Source organism: Octodon degus, unplaced genomic scaffold, assembly GCF_000260255.1.
Source record: "Octodon degus isolate 3935 unplaced genomic scaffold, OctDeg1.0 scaffold00084, whole genome shotgun sequence".
Taxonomy (NCBI): Eukaryota; Metazoa; Chordata; class Mammalia; order Rodentia; family Octodontidae; genus Octodon; species Octodon degus.
In genome coordinates this window covers 3042849-3056956 of record NW_004524660.1, presented here as the reverse complement: position 1 = coordinate 3056956, position 14108 = coordinate 3042849, and the positions used below count along the sequence as shown (strand labels likewise).

Here is a 14108-nt window from a genome sequence, read left to right as displayed (position 1 = left end):
TTTTTTTTTTTGGCAGAATCGGGGATTGAACTCATCCTTGCGTTTGCCAGTCAAGCGCTTATCCTACTGAGCCATCTCCCCAGCCCTTTAAGTTCTCTTTATTCTTACTAATAAATTCTCTGCTGCTACTTAGTATATCAAAAAATTTTTCCTGTTGAAATTTTCTGTGTCCTGACTGGACCCTGAATAGTAAGAGTAAAATGCTACCGATCTTGGGTACCACTTCCTTAGGCTGTCTGATGCCCCCTGATAAGGTCTCGCATGAAGAGTTCAGTCCAGTGTGTGCTGAAAATCATGAGTCACCCTGGCTCCTCGCAGGATTTTTAAAGAACTGGCCAAACTTTAGAAAACTGGACCAGATTTGCATAGTTATCATGTGAGAGTGGCTTTTTTTTTTTTTTTTTTCCAAAGGGTAGCTTGAGAAAGCAATGAAATAGCTACATCACTGTCTGGAAACCCGTCTTGCTTCCTGCGCGCTTTCTAGGTTTCTTCCCAGTCTAGTCAGTGGACATTCATGTAATCTCCCTTTTTTTTCTTACGATGGCCCATTTCTCTTTTTGGAACCCAGTAGCCAGTGGAGGTGAAGTGGGGGAAGGGTAAGTCAGGGCTTTGCTGTGTTGCCCAAGTAAGCGTCAAACGTGCAGTCCTGTCTCAGCCTCCCCAAGTTCTGGGATTACAGGCATGTGTCACACCCAACTTCTGGTTTATTATAAGCACCAGGGATCTCTTCAGTGAAGCTCTTACACTTTCAGAACACTGAGATTTTATCCATCCTCACCACCAGTAAAAAATGTCAGTTACTCAAGTTGCTGATGTTTTAGATTCAATTCCTTTTCCTTGGTAGAAATAGTTTGACACAGGCAGAGAGAGATGTAAGTCATGATCGATGAGTATGAATTAGGGCCACTAAAAATCTTATGATTTCCCATTTTCCTGGATAATCCTTTTCCATATTCCTTTTATATCTCTAAATTATCTCTCTCTCTCAAAAAAAAATTATTTGTTCATGAGCCAAACACAGTATTTTGGGTACTCAAGCTGTTCTAATTCACAATGCATGTACATCCATGACTCAAAGTAATAAAAACTTTCAAACACAAATGATTCAAAAGCCCTTACAATCCAAAATTATGTGGATTCACTCGCATGTGCTATATTAGCTTTAAAAAATGATCTACCTACAGAAGATCTGCACTTTGCTCACAATTACCTGAAACATCTGGCCAAAAAAGAGTAGAGGCAAGAGAAAAACTGACGGGGCTGGTGAGATGGCTCAGTGGTCTAAAGCACCTACTTAGAACAAGCTAAGCAAATCAGAGGGACCACGGTTCAATCCCCCAGCGCCACATGCCAGCCAGCCCCGCCCCCTGGTGGGCTGAGCTGGCCACACACACACACATACACACACACAAATAAAAAAAAATTAAAAAAAAAAAAGAGAAAACTGACAATTTAAACAATGGCACTACACAATGCAGACTGAGAAGCCAACAGAATTGGTATTCAGAAGCCTCTCCCAGGGAGCAACTCTGCAGCCAATGATGGGATTTGGAACTCCAAACACAACACACGTATTCTGAGTTCACCAGCCAGTATGCCCTACACAGGAAGCAGTCATGAAACCTGCCCCCTGTGGCAGAAGCGACACCACTACAGTCCTCATCACTCAGTTTAGGAAAAAACTACCTGGCAATAATCACCAATCCTCAATACCAATCTGGCCCTTCTGTGACTCGATGCCTTTTTATAAAAACAGCCAAACAGGTGACACATGGCCGTAACTGCTGGGTTGATGCAATCCTGAAAGCTGAGAAAGCTCTTCTCACCCACTGCTCAGTCTTCTCCCCTATTATAGTTTCTGCCATGGAAGAGGGCAAATAACTGCTCTTTGTGACCAAGCCTTGGCAAAGTCAATAAATAAAAGAGTTTGTCAAAGGCAGAATCATTTCATGAGTAACCCCTCCAGTTGCAACTTTGGGAGCTGGGCAAAGTAGGAGGGAGGGATGTGTGCAAGAGAGAAGAATCCTTCGCACAGGGTCAGTCTGTAGCCCAACCGAGACCCCAGCTCAGTGCCAGCAGACCAGGATCTCTAAGACCCATTTTTCAAGTGGAAAGGAAAAAGTGAAAACACCAAAGTAGAGTCAGTTTTGAATTTGCACCACTGATATTTGTTCTTCATAGCAGTAAGGACTTTAGTATGAAACTTGAAGACCACTTGTATTTTCCTTCAAGATTCAAAAAAAGTTGTCTCATTCTGAAAGACTACATTCAGCGCTTAGGTCCAACTGAGAAGCTAAAAGGAGGCTGGGTCCCTGAGGACTCAATGGAATTGAGTTGTCGTGCTTGTATGTGTTGGCCCCACTTTTTTTTTTTTTTTATGTATTTAGGACAAGGTCTATAGGATCTACAGGGTCTCACTATGTAGATCGGGCTCATAATGATCCTCCTGTTTTCAGCCTCCCAAGCGCTGGGATTACAGGTACATGCCACCACGCCCAGCCTCAATCGCCCTCTCAGCACTTGGGGTGGGGGGCGGCGGCATGGCACGCCAGGGATTGAACCCCTGCTGCTGCACTCTACCTAAGCAGGTGCTTTAGTCCGCTGAGCTTTCTGGCTGGCCCCGGCCTCACTTTATATCAGGAAAAAACTTCCACTGAAGCCGCTGCTACAAGTTTTCTATCTCTGAAAATCTATGAATTTGGTATCAAGAATTACACACCAAGTGACAAAGCCTAATTTTTATGCAGCATCTTTTTTTTTGTGGGGGGGGGACAGGGTCTTGCTATGCAGCTAACGCTGGCCTTGAACTCACTTTGTAACCCAGGCCAGTCTTGAACTTGCAGTGGTCCTCCTGCCTCAGCCTCTCAAGTGCTGGGATTACAGGCATGCGCCACCATCCTGGCAGCCGTTTCCTTTCTCGGTTGTCTTATCTCCATTCACCTCAGCACCTAAAATCATATATTTACTGCTTTGAAAAATCCTGACAGAATTTTAGACAGCTGGTAATTTTGATAGTTCAGAGTTACAATTTTATGCTATACAATTTATTATATTGTTTCCAAATGGAATTGTTTAATAAATTAATTACCTATTTTGAGTACCCAGAAGTTGGCATTAGCCAAAAATATACTTTATGTCATAATAATTTTCTTAACTCATTTTTTTATTTTATTTTATTTATTTTTATTTTTATTTTTTTTTTTAATTTTTATTTTATTTGTTTATTTATTTATTTGTGTGTGTGTGTGTGTGTGTGTGTGTGTGGCCAGCTCAGCCCACCAGGGGGCGGGGCTGGCTGGCGTGTGGTGCTGGGGGATTGAACCGCGGTCCCTGTGCTTTGCTAAGCTTGTTCTAAGTAGGTGCTTTAGACCACTGAGCCATCTCACCAGCCCTTAACTCATTTTTTTAAAGTCACTGTAGGGCCAGGGATATAGCTCAGTGGCATAAGTGCCTGGCTGGCAAGTGCAAGATCCCAAGTTCAAGTCCCAATACCAAACAAAATAAAAAAAGAAAGACATTATAGTGGAGTATTGTTCCTCCCTCTTTTCTAAACCTTCTACCATAGTTCCTTTAAGACTTATGCCTTGTGGTTGGGGAGCTAGCTAAGTGGAATAAGTGCTTACCTGGCAAGCTCAAGGTCCCAAGTTCGATCCCTGGTACCACCAAAATAACAACAAAAGAAGAAAACGTACGCATGTGATTATGCTACTTACCATCCCTTGACTATTCCTGTCATCCATAGACCTCGGAAGATCCTCCCCTAGTACTCAAACACTTAGAGTTTAATGGTTTTGCTGTAATGTGGATCTTGAGGCCATGAGGCTATGCGGTGCAGGGTTGGTACTTAGCCTCTGGCAGCACTGGGAGATGGTGGGACACTTCGGAAGTGAGGCCCCGGGAGAGGAAGTTTGGTCCCTAGGGGAAGTCCCCTGAAGGGAGCTCAGAGGGACCCAGCCACTTCCTGTTTCTTCGCTTACCATCTGCCATAGATGAATGGTTTTGCTTTGTTACATGTTTCCCACCATGATCTAGCTCTTCACAGGCCCTGTACGAGTTAGCTTTCCCACTGGTGGACACTGCCTGACACAAACTAAAGGAGTAAAGGTCTACTTGAGCTCAGCGTTGGGGCAAATCCAGTGCACAGTCATCTGGAAACGAGGCAGGAATGTCATGGTGGAAGGGCATGCCAGAGCAAAGCTGCTTGGATCCTGGAAGCTGGGGAGCAGAGCCGGGAGCAGCACCAGAGGGGGACAGGAGAGAACACTCCATCTGTGGCCGAGGCCACACTCCATGGCCCACCAGACACACCCAGCAGTGTCTTTACCAATCTACTAGGTGTTTCTTCAATGAAGTTGACAACTCTGGAGTAACAGTCACAGATTCAAAGGTTAGTGGGCCACAAGGTCATGGACACACAGCATGAGCCAAAATAAACCTGTCTTGCCTGTTTAGTTAACTCCTCTGTTCCCTGCTTGGTTCCTCTCACATCTGTTCAGAGTTCTTGGACTCTCCTGGGTCCTGGTATGTGTTTCTCCTTGCAAGCTTTCTGCTCTGTAGTGAGATGCTGCAGGCATCCCTCCCTCATTTCTCTCACTTAGCTCCCACATTCCTGCATTACAAATCAGTGTGTTACGGTTTGTGTCTAGTTGCCCCCCCCCCAAGTCTCATGCAGTCATGGGGAGGGGACTTCTAGAGTTTGAGACTAACTCATATCCACTGGGATTATGGGTTTTAGTACTGCTGGGATTATGTGTGTGTGTGTGTGTGTGTGTGTGTGTGTACCTTCCCCAGCCTGGGGCGATAGCCTGAATGCAATTTAAGGGAGAGACTTCCTGTCTCTGTTGCCATCGCTGTTGTGCCACCTCCATGAACTGCTGCCCTCTGCCCTGGGCCACTCTGCCCTGGGCCACTCTGCCCTGGGCCACTCTGCCCTGGGCCACTCTGCCCTGGGCCACTCTGCCTTGGAGCCAGCCGAGTATGGACTGAAGCTTCCAGTAACTGCGAGCTAAATAAACCTTTCCTTCCTTCATTTTGGGCATTGAGTATTTGTCCCAGCAACAAGAGAAGAGTAACTGAGACACAGTTCCATATAAACATCTCAACTCCCTTGCTGTGGCTCACTACCACCTTGGAAGGGAGCAATCCAAGAAGAGATGACAATCATATATTCCACAAATACCAGTGCACCAACTATATAAAACAAATATTAAATAAAAAGTAAAAAGGACAAGAAAAAAATTAAGGTTTATTGAAAAAGAGTTAATGTTTAATTGTTTGATCAATCTTGCATGCTTATATCTGGTCATCTGAGAAACAAATTTGATGATAAATAACAACCATTCTTAATTTCCTATTCTTGTTTTGAAATTTGGTGCCATTTTAATTGTTTTATATTGTTTTGCTTTTGTCTTTGTTCTTATTCTTTGTTTTTGTTTTCTCTTTTAAAAAGTCAAATATTAGGCCCAGTGAGATAGCTCAGCAGATTAAGTGCCTGTTTAGGCAAACTCGGCGACCGATCTCCCACCCTCCCACCGGCCCTGTCCCCAGGTGTACTGAGCCTGCCATGAGTCCGGGTGTGGTGGCACACACCTGTAATCCCACTGCTAGGGAGGCTGAAACAGGAGGATCACTAGGAGTCCGAGCTGTGTAGTGAGATCCTGTACCAAATACATTAAAAAAATGAATATTAATGATATGAAGAAATGAAATAAACACTAATACAACTGTATTAGAGGATCTTAGTACCCCACAGTTACAAATAGATGAACTAGGCAAAAAAACTCAACAATGAAATATGAGAACTGAGCCAAACTTTTGAACAAATGGACTTAGTAGATGCCCAGAGAATGTTCCACCCCACAACATCAGAATACACAGTTTTCTGAGCTGCACACGGGGCAGTCTCCTATCTGGACCACATACTAGCTTGCAGAACGTGCTTAAGGAAATGCAAAGGAATTGAAATGATCGCGTGCATATAATCAGACCAAAGGACAATGAAATTGGAAATCAGTGGCTAAAGAAATCATAAGAACTTCATAAATACATGGAAATTCAATGCACCCTCCTGAACAAACAATGGGTCACAGATGAAGTAAAATAAAAATTAAGCAGTTTCTACAATTCAATGATAATGCCAATACAACATATCAGAATTTGTGGGATGCAATGAAAACAGTCTGATGAGGGAAGTTTCTAGTGGTGAATATCCATATCCAGAAAACAGGGCAAGCTGAAATATACAACTTGAAGTTGAACCTCAAGCTTCTAGAAGAGAAGAGCAAGTCAAGCCCAAAGCCCATACAGGGAGGAAACTATTAACATCAGAGTAGAAATCAATGCAATGGAGACTAAAACTGATACAAAGAATTAATGTACAGTTGGTTCTGTGCAAGATTAAATAAAATTAACAAGTCTACAGCCAAATTTATCAAAAAAGGAAAAACTCGAATCTATATAGGAATGAAAAGAGTGAAATCACAACAGATTCTACAGTAATCCAGAAAATCATCTATATCTACTTTGAGAACTTATGTTCTAATAAGATTGAAAATGCAGCAGAAACGGAAAGATTACTACATACATATGAATTACCAAAGCTGAATTAAGAAGATATAAAAAAAAGGGCTGGCAAGATAGCTCAGCAGACTAAGGACCTGCTTAGGCAAGCTCAGGGACCTGGGTTTGATCCCCAGCACCACATGCTGATCCAGCCTTGCCTCCCGTGTGCTGAATGGGCCACCAAGACACAGATATAAAAATTCTAAATAAACCAATATCAATCAATGAAATTGAAGATGGCATTAAACCCTACCATCAAAGAGAAGGCCAGGACCTGACAGATTCACTGCTGAATTGTATGAGAAATTTGGAGGTCCCTGGGCCAGCCAGATAGCGCAGCAGATTAAAGCATCTGCTTAGGCAGAGTGCAGCAGCCGGGGTTTGATCCGGGCATGCTGAGATGCTGACTGATATTGGGTGTGGTGGTGCGCACCTGTAACGCCAGCACTTGGGAGGCTGAAAACAGGAGAATCACTGCAAGTCCAATTACGTAGTGAAACCCTGTAGACCCTGCACTAAATACATTTTTTAAAAAAATTAGGCATTGGAGCTACCCAATACTACTACTTCTCAAACTCTTTAAAATTGAAAGAGAAGCAATACTCCAAAATTCAGTCCTGGAAGGTAGCATTATGCTGACACCAAAACCAGAGAAAGACCCAACCAAGAAAGAGAACTATAGGCCATTCTTCTTAAGGAACATAGATGTAAAAATCCTCAATAAAATTCTGGCAAGCAGAATGCAGCAAATCTTCAATAACATTATACATCATGACCAGGTAGGATTCACCACAGGGATCCAGTGATGGTTTAACATACACAAATCATTACATGTAATACACTACATATTAACAGAGCCAAGGACAAAAACCATGTGATCATCTCAAGAGATACAGAAAAAGCTTTTGACAAAGTCCAGCAAACATTTATGATGGAACCCTACAGAAAATGGGAGTAGATGGTCTTTATCTCAATCTGATAAAAACCATCTATGACAAACCAACAGCCAACATCATACTGAATGAACAAATTTTGAAAGCTTTCAATGTAAAGTCCAGAAGAGGACAAGGATGTCAACTGTCAGCATTTTTTTTTTAGCATTCTTATTTAATATAGTTCTGGAAATATTAGCCAGAACAATCAGACGAGAGAAAGAAATAAAAAGACTAAGGATAGGAAGGAAAGAAGTCAAATTATCATGATATGCAGGTAACATGATACCCTACACTCTTTAATAAATGGTGCTGGAAAAGATGGCTTTGCATACGCTGAAGATGAAGGCTAGACTTATACTTTTCGCCACACCCTAAATGAAAGTTGAAATGGATCAAAGATCTAAATATTAAAATAGAAATACTAACTCTGGTGGATTGGATAAAATAGGTAGAACTTTTAAAAGACGTTAGCGTAGGCAAAGTCTTTATGGACAAAACCCTGATTGCACCAGAAGTATCACGAAGAATCACCAACTGGGATCTCGTTAAAAAGCTTTTTTTTTTTTTTTTTTTTTTGTGGAACCGGGGATTGAACTCAGATCTTTGCGTTTGCCAGTCAAGCGCTTATCCTACTGAGCCATCTCCCTGGCCCCCTCGTTAAAAACTTTTGTACCACAAGAGAAACCAGCAGCAGTGAAGAGACAACCTTCAGTGTGGGGAAAATTTTGTCATCTCTTCCTCAGACAAAGGACTATTGTCCAGAATATATTTAAAAATTGAAAAAAATCGGACTTTCAGATTTAAAGACCAAATCCAAATATGGGCATCTGAAATGAATACACACTGCTCAGATGAAGAGGTACAAACATGAAATAAATCTGTGAAAAAATGTTCAACATCCTGATCATCTGAGAGATGCCAATTAAAACAGTGCTGAGATTCTGTCTTTCCCAGAAAGAGTCGCTGTCATCAAGAAATCAACCATTAACAGATGCTGGAGCGACTGTGGGGAAGTAGGAGCCCTTCCCCAGTGTTGGTGGACATCAGTGTAGAGATGCCTCAAAGCACTAAAACTAGAGGTTCTGCTTGACCCAACTATTCGCCCTCTTGGTATCTTCTGGGAAGAATTAAAAGCATCATACCACAGCGATGTAGGCACACCCATGTTTATAGTGACGCAGTTTGTGATAGCTAAATCCTGGAAACACTCCAGCTGGTGAACAGATAAAAAAGATAAGGTTTCTTTTTATGCAGTGGAGTACTATTTTACCATAAAAAAGGATAAGCTCGAGACAGTTCTAGCTAATTGGATGCACCTTGAGCACATACTCTCACGGGAAATAAACCAGACACCCACGCACAAGTACCAGTTTCTCTGGTGTGAGAAACTGAAAGTGTAAATAAAGACCAAAATGTACCATAAATATTGTGAAAGAGGAAGAAAATGTTCAAATGGAAGGGGAACTAAGGATGAGGAAGGGGGAAAGGAAGGGAGGGAAAAGAAAAAAATGATGAGAAAGAAGGAAAGCTTTGGAAACAAAGCTGTGGTGTGGGGAGGAGAGGAGGGGTCGGAGGAGGCAGGGGAATGGGGAAAAACAGATCAAGTTGTGGCACAGACGGGTAGAGATTCCCGAGGATGAATGTGATCATTGTGAAGACCTAAAATGTACCAACAAATGTAATTAATTTTAAGAAAAAGAAAATGGGTGTGTAAGGGTTAAATTAATAAGGAACTAGATTTTCTCTAAGCCCAAACACCTGTATTTTGAGGATTGCCCTCAGCAGGCGTTCTCTGCCTCAGGAGGACCAGGTCCTTAGCCTGCTATCCAGGGGCACAAGGCCTTCTTTCTTTGATGGCCCCCTGTTCCTGAAGCAAGGTCTCACGACCTCGGGACGCGGTGGGGGATGGGATGGTGTTGGTTGATGTCACCTGGTGGGGTCCCCACCATCTGTCACACAGTCTGGGCCCCCCGCAGTGGACCAGCCAGCTCTGGCTGCCAGAGCTGTCAGAGGCCAGACAAGGAGCACCAGCATCCTTCATCCCCGGTCACTGGGTGTGGGAAGGCCACCGGAGGGTGTGACTGGGCACGGAGGCCCACACGGCCACAGGCAAGTCCAAGGCTTGGCTAGAAGTGGCCAGCACCTCCTCCTGCAGCCGGGGTGAGGGTTTCTCCTTCCTCTGCCCTCTGCCTGCCTTCTTTCTTTTCCAGATTTCCCAAGGCCTCACCTCCTCCCTCCCTCAGGCCTGCTGCCACACAGGTCTCCCGGACTGCTGTATGTGAACTGGCACCAGTCCGTCCCTCAGTATTCTCTTCCGTTGCTGTTTTATATTTATTCATTTATTTAGTGGCCCATAATGTCTTGCGACTCTCGATCTATTTCATTACTGTCCTGCTTGTCCTGGCCTTACTCTGCTAGAGTGTGCTCCCGGGGTGGGGGCCGACTTCCTTGTGTTTGGACCCAGTGACAGGAACACGCGTGGTATACAGCAATACCCAGCTCGCATTTGTTCAACCGGCTAAAGTGCCCCGATCTTATATTCAACTCGAAGAAGGCAGGTGGCTTAGGGGAAGGAGTTTGAGTTTGGGGTTAGATTATTGATTATTCAAAGCAGTTTTAGGTGTAACTGATGTGAAATAAATCACAGATATTTAAGACAAACAATGTGTTTCAACATACGCATGTATTCAAGAAACGGCGCCACGTTGCCGATAACGGAGATACCCTCTCTGCCTAAGCACTTCCTCTCACACTTTGTAAGTCCTTCTTCCCACCCTTCCCCACGTCCAGGCAACCCCTGATTTGCTGTTTTTAGAGTAGTTTCCATTTTCTAGAAGAAAACTATCTGCATTCTTTTCTTACTTTTTTTTTTGAATCTTTCTTTCTTTCTTCTTTTGCATTTTAGGGCAGGGTTTACAGGGTGTTTGGGGTCTCACTACTAGATCGGACTCATAGTGATCCACTTGTTTACATCCTCCCAAGAGCGGGGATTACAGGCCCACACCCAGTCTCAAATGCCATCTTTCAGGGCCAGCACAGCAGGCCTGGGGATTGAACCCCCAGCCCCTGCACCTGCTTACAGGCGCTTTAATCCACTCAGCTATTTGGCCCACTCTCTTTCTATTTTTCTTTCTTTTCTTCCTTCCTTCCTTTCTTGCTGTGGAACCAGGGATTGAACTCAGGCTTTTGCGCTTACCAGGCAAGCGCTTATCCTATTGAGCTATCTCCTGACCCAGCTCTATTATTTTGAGACTCATCTGTGTTATTGTTGTATATATAATAGTTCATTCCCATTTTTTGCTGAGAAATATTTCATGTTTATCATCCATTTTTGTTTTTTAAAAAATTTTATTTATTTATTTTTTGGCAGAACTGGGGATTGGACTCAGGGCTTTGTGTTTGCCAGGCATGCGCTTATTCTACTGAGCTATCTCCCCAGCTTATGATCCATTTTTGTCAATGAACATTTGATTTGCTTACAGTTTGGGAATAAAAATAACTGAATATTTATGTATGTTTTTGTATGGAAATTTCTTATCTTTTCTTTCTTTCCTTTTTTCATTTGTGTGAGAGATTTAGTGGGTCGACATGAACCCAAGAAGGTAGGTATCTCTTTCCAATGATTTTACTATTAAGAATATTTTGTGGTTTATCAAATTCATTAGTAAGTTATATTGCACTGAGCTATGTCCCCAGCCCTTGCCTTTTCTTTTTTTTTTTCCATAATTTTATTGACTTTGCCTTTCTATGTGTGTGGTTCTCATGTGTGCACGTGTGTGTGTGTGCGTGTGTGTGTGTGTTGTTGCAGCAGGTTTCAACTTTCATATGTTCTACGCTCATACAATTTTGAACATTATATCCTAAGCCATAGTGGTTTTTCCTATGTACAGTTCAGTCTGTTTTTGTTCAGCTGACTCATGATTTTCTTTTTTCTCCTCATGCCTTCAGGGCAGGTTTGGCTGGCTTGAGTTGTGGGGATCGAACCACAGCAAGCTTAGCCTGACTGCTTTGTTGAAGCAGCCACTTAAAGAACCGAGCTAAGGGGCAGGCCCCCCTGACTCATGATTTTTGCTTTGCTTCCTGCCCCAGGATTTGCCTTTCTAAAGATTCTTACCTGTTAGGTAAACAGCCTGGGCCAGAGGTAGGCAGAACCTGCTGAGATCATCATTAGGAATTTAATAGCAGGCTTTTGTTTTCAGAGAATATAAATCCTTTTGCAGCCTGCAGGTCTGATATTTTATTTTTGGCTACTTGATTTTCAAGCACAGTTGTTATTATGTATTTATAAAAGCCTTATTTTTTCGCATTGTATTAATAGTTAGGAGACTTGTTTTCCAGTCCACGTTATACTTTTCTTTCTTAAGAGATTTGGACTCAATATAATTCAGGGTGACATTGAACTTATTGTGTAGTCCAGGCTTGCCTCAAACTCATCATGATCCTCCTGCCTCAGCCTTCTTAAGTGCTGGGATTACAAGTGTATGCCACCACGCCTGCCTTCTGATCCACTTTAATTATTATTATTTTGTTATGTTGTGTTATTACTTTGTCTTGCTATGCAGTTCAGGCTAGCCTTGAGCTTACTTTGTAGCCCAGGCTGGTCTTGAACTCACAGGGATCCCCCTGCCTCAGCCTCTTGAGTGCTGAGATCCTAGGAATGTGCCACCATGCCAGCTTTGATTAAATGTTTTTGATTCAGGGTCTACATATGTGGACCAGGCTGTTGTGGACCCAGGTGGCTTTCCTGCCTTGCTATGTAGGATAACAAGTGTGTGCCAGGATGGCTAGCTTGAGTTGATTTTTTTAAAGTCTTTTTTATTTATTATTTGGTAGAGTCTTGCTACACTGCTCAGACTTGTAGTGATCCTCCTGTCTCAGCCTCTCTAGCACTGGGATTACAGGCATGTGCCATCACGCCTGGTTTCAGGGGCTGGCATGGTGTGCAGTATCAGGGACTGTCCTGGGTTCTTGAGCTTGTCACGCGGACGCTTAGACCTCAAACTATCTCCCCAGACCTTGAGTTAATTTTTGAATGTGATGTAAAATATGGATTAAAATTTACATTTTTTATTTGGCTTTTGTTTTGTTTTATTGGTGCTGATGGTTGAGCCCGGAGCCTCCAGTATGGCTGCCCAAGTGTTCCGGCATCATTTGTTGACTAAATCTATCCTCTGTCTGTTGATTACCTTTCCATGCTTGCTGAAAATCAATCCTCTTGGCATGACTTTCTTCAGCTGTTTTATTCAGCCTTCATAGCGTCTGTCCCTGCCTGTCTTTCAATGCCCCTAGTTACAGATATGCTCCATGCCAAAGGGACAGAGCGACTCCGCAGGGTCCTTCCCAGCTTCCCAGCAGCTCCAGTGCTGCCCTCCGGGGCTCACGGTGGACCCTTGAGCGTCTGGTTTTGTGCCATATGAGCACTCTACCCAGCAGAATGGCCAGAGAACCAGAGAAAGGTTTGTCTTTGATTGGACTCATTCTCGTCTGTGTTAAAATGGTGAGTTCAGCTTTCCAACAACCTGCAGCTCTTTAGGGAAGAAAGGAGACACATTCGGTGTCTCTTGCTTTTTGTGGGAGGTAAGGGAGATAGAAAGCAAAATACTTTTGGATCATACCAAGATCATGTATGTTTGTGTGTTTGAAATTTAACATGATATACTAGAACAATATTATCATTATATTTTAAGAACAAAGACTTCTGAAAAATCTGTCACTGGCATCTGACCTAGTGCAGTAGGCAGATTCAAAGGAAAAAATGCAAAAGTAATGTGACCTGTCCCTAGCCTCTAAATTCTGCTTGGGATTGCTTGGTGGCAGGCTTGAGTACTAGGAAATGGGTTGTGCAGAAAATACTTATGTGGATTCAAAGATCGGTCACATTTTGTATGGAAATATTGTGATAAATTTATTACTGGTCTGATATACTTTCCCTATGGTTCTAATTTTTTCAACTTTCCTTTCAGGTTGTTTCAGCCAAAACAGGTAAAATGTTCTGACGTGCTACTTTCCTGTCCTGATATTTGATTTTAATTGCTATTGTTAATTCATGGGCTACTTTGAAATATAAAGGCTGTAACAGGAAAAAATGAAAAAAACTGACATCTTTCAAGGGTTCACAGAGAGTGCTAACCTTTGTAACAGGTGCTAGGGAGGTAATAACTGATTAGACAAAGATATGGATCAAGCCGAAAAGACAACATTTTTAAAAAAGTATTTATTTATTTTTATTTTTATTTTTGGTGGAACTGGGGATTGCACTCAGGCCCTTGTGCTTGCAAGGCAAGCACTTATTCTACTGAGCCATCTCCCTGACCCCTAAGACAACATTATAGTTAAGTATTGTGATGTGTAAAGTCACGCAGCAGTGCATTTCCTCATGCGTAGTTGGGAGAAAAATAGTACAATAATAGTCATTCCAGTCAAAGAAAAAAAAATCTTACACTAATCTAATTTATATACATTTTCTCGTTTTCGAGGAAATTAGAGGAGAAAATTGGAATTTTTAAAATCACATTTTCAAGATTTCCTACTTCAAAGGAACTTTACACTCCTAAGATTGCATATTTGTAGTGAAGACGAGTGAAGCAGGAGGGGAGTTGGAGGTGAGCCTGC

The 14108-nt window shown here is 42.6% G+C and overlaps 1 protein-coding gene across 2 annotated transcripts in view; it reads left to right on the top strand.

The window, feature by feature from the left end:
* The first annotated feature begins 12930 nt into the window (after window positions 1-12930).
* Fndc7 (fibronectin type III domain containing 7) overlaps window positions 12931-14108 on the top strand; it is a 32491-nt gene continuing 31313 nt past the window's right edge. For both annotated transcript variants that reach the window (XM_012515964.1, XM_004636948.2), the window contains exons 1-2: window positions 12931-12993; window positions 13460-13478. In XM_012515964.1, the coding sequence (XP_012371418.1) occupies window positions 12931-12993; window positions 13460-13478 (82 nt within the window). The remainder of the gene's footprint in view (window positions 12994-13459; window positions 13479-14108) is intronic.